The sequence below is a fragment of the Triticum urartu genome, chromosome 6 (genome assembly GCF_003073215.2).
Source record: "Triticum urartu cultivar G1812 chromosome 6, Tu2.1, whole genome shotgun sequence".
In the NCBI taxonomy this organism is placed as follows: domain Eukaryota; kingdom Viridiplantae; phylum Streptophyta; class Magnoliopsida; order Poales; family Poaceae; genus Triticum; species Triticum urartu.
Window position 1 is genome coordinate 192,215,189 of NC_053027.1, and position 9,361 is coordinate 192,224,549.

The window sequence follows — 9,361 nt, forward strand, 5'->3', positions numbered from 1 at the left end:
AGAGACTACTTTGACCACAAGCAAGAGAATGATGCAAGAATGGACGAGATCTGTGCTTTGTTGCTCAACCGCTCTTCTTCCACTTCGTCCTCATCAAGATGGAGCCGCTCAAGTCGACACTCCGACTACGCCATCTCCGGCTCAAGTACATTGACATCAAATACTCTTCGTCGTGCCACGTGCCAAGATCGTCAAGCCAACCGCAACCCTCTACATGACAACAACTCTCAAGAACAACGACATTGTCAAAACCAAGCTATCTTTGTGCAAGCACAAGAACGACAACGACAACGCCAACACAAAGAGGAAGAGTGAGCGCGTCTACACCAAGAAGCACAAGATGCCGAGGCACAACATCAAGAGCAACAATTACGAGAAGCTCAAGCACTTGAGGCGCAACGTGCCCTCTGAGAATCAAGTCGAGTCGTAGCCAACCGAGGCCGACAAGCTCGTGAACATGAAGAAGCACTTCACGAAGAAGTTCACGAACACATATATCAAGCTTGCATGCAACGTCAAGCTCTACAAGTTCCTCCACAAGCTCACCAAGAACATCAAGTTCAACAATAGCAAGAAAACAATGGAAATCCTCCACGGCAAGAGCAAGTTGTGAGAGACGATCCTCCTCGTCAAGGACGTCATCATCCCCGACCCGAACACAATGAAGAGCAATGCTATGGCAAGCTAAAGTTCACCATGCCCAAGTTCAATGGAAGCAATAATCCCGAAGAGTACCTTTCATGGGCATTGAAGGTCGAAAAAATCTTCCGCTTGCACAACTATGAAGAAGAGAAGAAGATTGTGATGGTATCCCTTGAGTTCCAAGACTATGTCCTCATTTGGTGGGAACAAGTCATTTAGCGCCGAGAGGCAAAAGGTGAACCACCCATCACTACTTGGGCGAAAATGAAGGATGTCGTGAGAACACGCTTCGTGCCGACCTACTACAACCGCGACCTCTTCAAGAAACTCCAACTACTCAAGGAAGGAACCAAGAGCGTTGAAGAGTACTACATGGAAATGGAGATTGCAATGATACGAGCCAATGTCATGGAAGATGATGAGCAAACTATGGCACGTTTCTTGAATGGACTCAATCATCCCATCAAGAAGATCGCTGACTTCCAACCACACTCGAACCTCATCGAGCTAGTGCATCAAGCTACCAAAGCGGAACATCAAGTGCAAGAAGACTTCAAGTATGCCAAGTTCCCATCCAAGTCATACGGCTTCTCCAACACCCAAGCTTCAACGACTCCAACACCGTCTACCTCAAGCAAACCTTCTACAAGCAACGTCGACAAGTCGAGTTACAAGAAAACTTCGACAACTCCAAATCATCCTCCTACTACAAGAAACTTCAAGCCGAGAGCTTCATCATCATCTACCCCAACCAATGAGACCGTCAAGACAAGTTCCTTCAAATGCTTCACATGCGGAGGCTGAGGCCACAAATCCTTTGAGTGTACCAACAAGCAAACCATGATTCTCAACGACGATGGTACATACGACTCCATGAGCGAAGGAGAAACGGAAGCACTTGAGCAAGTCGCCATGCACCGGCAAGTGAACGATGAAGAGGAACAAGTCTTTTGTGATGAAGATTCAAGTCCCACTCTCGTTGTCTCCAAGGTCTTGACCCTTCAACATCACCAAGAAGAAGACCAAAGATGCCATATCTTTCATACCAAGGCCGGCATCAATGGAAGGTCCGTCAAGGTCATCATCGATGGAGGGAGTTGCCATAACTTAGCAAGTAAAGAACTTTGCTCCAAGCTCCAACTGCCCAGGACGAAGCACCCACATCCCTACAAAGTTCAATGGCTAAGCGACTCCGACACTATTCAAGTCGAGCATAGAGTGCAAGTCTTCTTCAAAATCGGATCTTACGAAGACACTTTGGAGTGTGATGTTGTTCCAATGACCGTTTGACACCTTCTCCTTGGTCGACCATGGAAATTTGATAGAGGTGTCATCCACAATGGCCGAACGAACCACTACATCTTCAAGATGAAAGGAAAGGAGTACGTACTTCGCCCTATGTCTCCAAGCCAAGTGATCGCCGACAAGAAAGCCACCCATCATGGAGAGAATAATGAGAGAGCAAACCACCAAAAAGAGAGTGAGAGCCACAAGCCCAAATTGAGTGCCTCCACGATGAGCGAAAAGAAGAACCTAGTTCTATTTGCCACCAAACGTGAGATAAGAGAAGTGTGTGAGAACCCATCTAGTGTGATACACTACATCCTTTTGTGCAAGGACGACGCACCAAAATCTAACACCTCTCACACTCTACCTTTAGTGTTGTCTTCTCTTTTACAGGAATTCCAAGATGTTTTCCCCAACAAGCTACCTCTGGGACTACCTCCACTACGAGGCATCGAGCACCGCATCGACCTCATCCCCGGAGCACCTCTTCCGAACAAAGCTCCATACCGCGTCAACCCCAAAGAAACCAAAGAAATACAAAGGAAAGTAAAGCATCTCATAGACCATCGACATGTGCGCGAAAGTTTGAGTCCTTCCGCCATTCCGGTCATTCTTGTGCCAAAAAGAGGCGGTAGCATTCACATGTGCTCCGATTGTAGACCTATCAATGCTATCACCATTCGCTATAGGTATCCCATTCCACGCCTTAATGATATGCTTGATGAACTTAGTGGTGCCACTATATTTTCCAAAATTGATCTTAAAAGTGGTTACTATCAAATCTGCATATAAGACGGTGATGAATGGAAAACCGTCTTCAAAACAATGTTTGGTTTGTATGAGTGGTTAGTCATGCATATGGGTTTTTCGGAAGCACCGGGTACTTTTACGCGTCTTATGAATCATGTCTTTCGCCGTTACATTAGTGAGTTTGTTGTGGTCTACTTTGATGATATCCTTGTTTATGGCAAATCTCTTAAAGATCATGTCACCCATGTTCGAACCGTTTTGCAAACTCTTCGAAAAGAGCACCTCTATGCTAACGTGGAAAAGTGCCTTTTTGGCGTTGATAAGCTCGTTTTCTTGGGTTTTGTTGTTTCCTCTAAGGGTGTTCATGTTGATGACTCTAAGATAAATGTATTAAAACTTGGCCACAACCAACCAACTTGCATCAAGTGTGTAGCTTCCTTGGTTTAGCCGGTTTCTACCGTAGATTTGTGAAGGACTTTAGCACCATTGCTTCACCTTTGCATGCCTTGAGCAAGAAAAATGCGCCTTTTGTTTGGGGACCATCCCAATACACCGCTTTCAATGAGCTTAAGAATTTGCTTACTCATGCTCACGTGCTTGCATTACCCAACTTTGACAAACCCTTTGAGATTCATTGCGATGCTAGTGGTAATGGCATAGGAGGTGTGTTAACGCAAGAGAAGCGCCCCATAGCTTATTTTAGTGAGAAACTTTTCGGAGCGCAACTCAATTACCCCATCTATGACAAAGAGTTATATGCTTTAGTGCGAGTTTTGCATGAATGGGAACATTATCTTCGCCCTCATGAATTTATCATTCATACCGATCATGAAACACTTAAATACCTTAAGGGTCAAACCAAGTTGAACAAGCGTCATGCTAAATGGAGTGAATTCATTGAGTCTTTTCCATATGTCATCAAGTACATCAAAGGTAAGGAAAATGTTGTGGCGGACGCTCTTTCCCGCATATGCATGCTTGTTACTCAACTTGAATTGGATGTCATTGGTTTGAGCACATAAAAGACTTCTATGAGCATGATCCCACTTTTGCTATTCCTTATGCCAAATGTTTGACACATACATCTTGGGAACGCTATTACATCAAAGATGGATATCTTATTAGAGCTAACAAACTTTACATCCCTGGGTCTTCTCTTCGTTTGTTGCTTTTGCAGGAATCTCATGGAGGAGGACTAATGGGACATTTCGGACGCGATAAAACTTTTGCTACGCTCTCCAAGAACTATTATTGGCCCAAGATGTTTCGCGACGTCAACCGCTTCACCAACCGACGCTCTACATGTCGCAAAGCTAAGTCTAAAGCTCAATCCCATGGCCTTTACATGCCTCTCCCAATTCCATATCAACCATGGGAAGATATTAGCATGGATTCTGTACTTCGATTACCTAGAACTAGAAATGGAAAGGATTCAGTATTTGTTGTTGTGGACCGATTCTCTAAGATGGCACATTTCATTCCTTGCAACAAGATAGACGATGCTTCACATGTTGCCAATCTCTTTTGTAGGAAAATCTTACGACTACATGGAGTGCCAAAGACGATTATCTCAGACCACGATGTCAAGTTCTTGAGTTACTTTTGGAAGACCCTATGCGCCAAGCTCGGAATTAAGCTACTCTTCTCCACGGCGTACCATCCACAAACCGACGGCCAAACGAAGGTGACCAACCAAACACTCTCCGCTCTACTTCGAGTGCTAATCAAGAAGAATATCAAGGAGTGGGAGGAGTGTCTACCAATCGCCGAGTTCGCCTACAACCGCGCAAGACACTCAACTACTGGCAAGTCCCCCTTCGAGGTCGTCTACGGTTTCAACCCATTGTCCCCTTTGGACATTCTCCCTCTACCACTACAAGAGCGCATCAATATGGACGCAAGCGCACGTGTGAACCATCTCAAGAAGGTGCATGAAGATACAAGGCACTCCATTGAGCGCCAAGTACAACGACTTGCGACCAAGCTCAACATCAACAAGCACCCCATGGTGTTCAACATTGGAGATCTTATGTGGCTACACCTTCGCAAGGACCGCTTCCCCAATGAACGCAAGTCCAAACTTCCACCACGATCGGATGGACCCTTCAAGGTGCTTGAACGCTACAACAACAACGCCTACAAGATCGACATTCCACGCGACAAGTACTCCGTGAGCGACATCTTCAACGACAAAGATCTCTCGCCCTACCATGGTGATGAGGATTTCGATCCGAGGTCGGATCTTCCCCAAGGGAGGGGAGATGATGCGGAGCATCCTACGGTCATCCCCATGGACCTACCATCGTCTCACGAAGTGCCAAGAGGACCTATGACTCGAGCTAGAGCTAGAGCTCTCGAGACTGAGGTGACTTCTCTCCTTAGTGATATTACATATGATCCTCTCAAGACATGGCTACTACTTAAGTCCAAGATGTTGTGCATGATTAGGTACCAAGAGGACCCTCCCAAAGATGCACGTGAAGACGGACAAGCCGCCAAGTTCATGGATGAAGAGAACCGACGGAAGGAGTCAAGAACAACTCCCAGGCCCCGGACAACCGGCCATGACCCCGGACATCCGGCCCCTGGAGGTGTCACCTGCAGCAACGGACCATCGACCAAGTGTACAGGGCCCGGACATCCGGCGACCGGCCCAGACATCCGGCCCCAACCCAGAAATCCGGCCTCCCGCCCGAATATCCGGACACCACCGATCCATAGGACAGAAGAGACGCCCCGTCAGCCCGGACATCCGGCCCCAGCCCCGGACATCCGGGTCCTCCCGAAGGCCCGGACATCCGGCCCGACGCCCGGACGTCCGGCCCCGTCTGTCTGCGCACAGTCAAAGGCTGAGGCCCATGTACCCTTTCGCCCCCCTAGACTATATATAGTCTCCTCCTACCTACGTTTTAGGGTTAGCGTTGTGATAGCTCATTTGAGAGATAGAGCCTCGCTCATCCACATCAGATCTACTCCACGAGAGAGACCGCGGCCTCTCTATGGAGAAGATCCACGTTGGATTGAAGACCTCCTCGCGGAGAAGACCATCAAGACCTCCTCACGGAGAAGAACCGGTTACCCCTTCTATCGTCCCTTGTTGATCATGGATCATGTATCTCTCTTTGTGTTCATGGATCTAGCACATGTGTGATCATACTTGTTGGTTTGAGTGTTTCTCTTGTGTTCCCCTTTGTGATTTCCCTTCGTGTTCTTCGTGTTCTTCGCGGGATCCGCTCCTTTCGTGAAAGATCGGTCATATAGGGTTCCACCCTACATCAAAATATACTAGTGATGTGAAAGGTTTTGGGCTCGTCACTGTTATATTTTAGTTACTAATGATGGGCAGGAACCGACGCCCACCACTAGTAACAAATTATCAATGGCAGACATGGTGCAACGGGCGCCTTGCCCACCGCTAGTAGGCATTTTGCACCTGCCGCTAGTAGCCAGTTTTGCAGTAGTGCATGCAATCTAGGTAAGACAGTAAAAATGGTGTACAATAGTTATCTCTTAGTGTTATTTCTCATAACTAGATATCCTCAGATATGTGGTGAGACATATTATTGCTCAGAGAAGATCATCTCTTAGAGCATCTCCAATAGATGATGCAAATTTGGAGATGTAAAAAATTACATCTCCAGAAAGGCCATTTCACATCTTCAAAAAGTGGCAACTTCAACAGATGTTGTATATTGAAGATGTAAAAGAGCAATTTCGATAGATGATGTAAAGTGGATATGTAAAACCGATCGTCGGCCGCGTGGCTATGTACAACTAGTCGGCATGAGCGTCGGTGGCCGAGCGCCAAGAGATGGGAGGAGCGGCGGCGGCCGAGCGGCGAGAGCCGGGAGGTCGAATGCGGCTGGAGGGGGGCTCAAATAGTCGGTGGCGCGGTTGTGAATCGAGCGGCGGATTGGTCACAGCGGGGCGACGACCGTGCGGCACAAGAAGGTCGAGTCTGGCGGTGGAAAAACGACGGCTGCGTGAAGGCGGCTATGCGGCTCGAATCCGGTGGCGGCGGGGGGAGCTTAAATCATGCGGCGGCGATTCGGCGACGGAGAAGCGGCCAATTAGGCCGATTTGGAGGCGGGCGGCGGTGGAGCGGCCAGATCTAGCAACAGGGCGGCGGTGGCGTGGTGCTGTGGGCGAGTGGCGCGACAGTGGAAGTGCGGCGGGACGAACTCAAATGGGCGGCTCCTCAGCAGCTATGGCGGCGCGGCGGGGTGGGTCAGACCAGTAGAGGAGAAGGCGGGGTCGTCGGTGTCGTCCATGGCCAGAGTGGTGGTCGGCTAGTGGCGGGCGGAAGGAAGGAAATGAAAGCGGTTGGGCAGTTGATGCGCGGCCGCCGGTTTTACATCTTCGATAGGTGAAGATGCAAATTTACATTTTTAGGTGTTGTCTTTTACATCTTCTGAATACCAAGATGTAATTTTTTTTTGTGTCTACATTATCAGTTGAAGAATGGTTTTTGGCGCTCGAGATGCAAAATGAAGATGCTCTTAGTCAAGAGAAGGCAGAGGTACAGTTAACGTCTTTCAACAGCTAGTCTTCCAACAGCTAGTGACATACCGAGTGTGGCACCTCTCCGACGAATTCCTTAGTGCACATTCAAGCCCAATAAGCAATTTGAGCGCCTAAGCAGTCTAATTAACACGGATGCAACAACAACGCACTAGGGCCAGCCAGCTTATCGTTCTAGGGGCGCTTTGGCGGCCGGGCGCGCACGCTGACGACGGCGACGTCGTCGATCACCGGCCCGCAGAGCGAGCTCATGTCGTCGGTCCTGGTGTTGTAGAAGGAGCTGAAGAAGACGACGCGCGTGCGAGACGACGTGGCGCGGAACGGGAGCACGGCCCGCTTGGCGGCGCCGCCCTGCCCCGCCGACTCGTACGGCACCTTGGTGGACTCCCTGCCGGCGTAGGCCTCCACCATGAGCGACCCGCGGCACGTGTTGCTGGCGTCGCCCACGCTGAAGGACAGCGCGTACTGCTTCCCCGGCACGGTGCGGATCACCTGTGCGATCGCGCTCTCCCTCCCCGCCAGCAGCTCCACGGCCCGGCGCCCCCGCGGCACCGCGAAGTGGTCGCTGTCGATGTACTTGACGGCCTTGAGCGACTCCACCATCCAGCCCGGCAGCGGCGAGTGCTCGTCCACCATCCGCGACGGGATCAGCACCCCCCACTTGGTCCCGGGGATGATGTACGGCCCCTCCTCGAAATCACCATTCTTCACCAGGTTCTCTACAGATCAGCACGACCGATGTTACTTACACGGCGCAGGGAAGGAATTAAACCATGACACGGACAGAATGCACAAGCGCTCACTGTTGGTGCGGCGGGGCGGGGTGAGGGTCTTGATGGCGACAGAGTCGATGAGGGGGCCGCAGGCGGGGTCCTCGGTGACGCCGGGGTTGTGGACGACGACCTCGACCTCGTCGGCGGTGGCGTCCCAGGCCCAGGAGTAGGAGTCCCAGCCGTTGCTGCTGTACATGGTCTGCATGACCAGCACGCCGGACTGGCCGGACGCGGACACGTTGAGGCGCTCCGCCTGCGCGCACGTCCTCGCCGCGCTGAAGGTGAGGCTGTAGCGCGCGCCGGGGACGGCCCCGCGGAGGCGCTGCGCGATGGACGCCTCGTTGCCCAGGCGCACGGCGTAGGCGCCCTCGGGGACGACCAGCACCATGTCCCCCTGCTTCCGCCCCGACGGGATGTACTCCACGAACCCCGACGTCCGCCACGACGGGATCGACGACGCGCCCACCACCTGCGTCCCGCGCAGCTGCGACGGCTGCGGCCCGCGCTCGAAGTTGCCGTTGGCCAGCAGCCCTGCGACCACCCACACCATCGAGCTCATCAGCGCAGCTCAAGAAACATCCATCAACGCAAGAGTAGCGGTAGAAACGATAAATGAGGACGTTACCATCGGTGATTCCTAGCGCCAACCTGCAGGTTGCACAGAGCAGCAGGAGCACTAGCCCGGACATGGCGGACCTTGCCATCTTTGGCTCCAATGTGCAAGAAACGTGGAGACGAAGAGCACCGGACCACGTTCGTCCCCGAGTCGTGGTGGTTCTGAGCTTCTGATGACCAGTGTGGCCTAGCTCTAGCCCTTTTAAACGCAGAGATACACATAGGAATGGGTTGCGCCTTCCCAAACTGCCCCCGGATGTGCGCACGGTTAACCGGCTAGCTAGGATGGTTTGGTCCTGTAACGGACGTGCGGTCTTCATGGTACAGTGCAGGGTCAACAACATGAGTCCATGTTCTTCTTTCAAAAAAAAAAGTCCATGTTCTTCCGCTAGTGTAGCAATTGTGTAATAACACCTTTTTGGTTTTACAAATATACCTTCAGAATGCAAGAACTAATCATCAATGCAATGCAAGGATGGATAATGCCACAAGCGTGGTTACCTATGTCAAATAAAAAAGAAGTCGTCTTATATATAGAGAGAAGTAAGGCTGTTCAGAATCTCTCCACTCCATGGAGTTGGTGGAGCTTGGTTTTGGCAGCTCCGTCAAAGTGAGTTGGAGTTTGGTCCGCCCCGCGAGCGGAGTTAAAGGAGCGGAGAGGAACCGAACACTCCTTAAATGTTCCTCATCTTTGCAAGTGATCGACATCTAGTGCCTTATTGTTTTAGGCGCTATTCTAACCCTTCGTGTGTCAAAGCCAGACACATTTCGTC

The 9,361-nt window shown here is 50.7% G+C and overlaps 1 protein-coding gene across 1 annotated transcript; it reads right to left on the minus strand.

The window, feature by feature from the left end:
• Positions 1 to 7,160: 7,160 nt before the first annotated feature.
• LOC125515809 lies at positions 7,161 to 8,770 on the minus strand. Its single transcript, XM_048681313.1, has 3 exons — positions 8,599 to 8,770; positions 8,004 to 8,504; positions 7,161 to 7,919 (listed from the first exon to the last, which is right to left on the minus strand). The coding sequence occupies exons 1-3, from the start codon at positions 8,675 to 8,677 to the stop codon at positions 7,375 to 7,377; spliced, it is 1,125 nt and encodes a 374-aa protein (XP_048537270.1). The 5' UTR covers positions 8,678 to 8,770; the 3' UTR covers positions 7,161 to 7,374.
• Between the last annotated feature and the right edge of the window lie 591 nt (positions 8,771 to 9,361).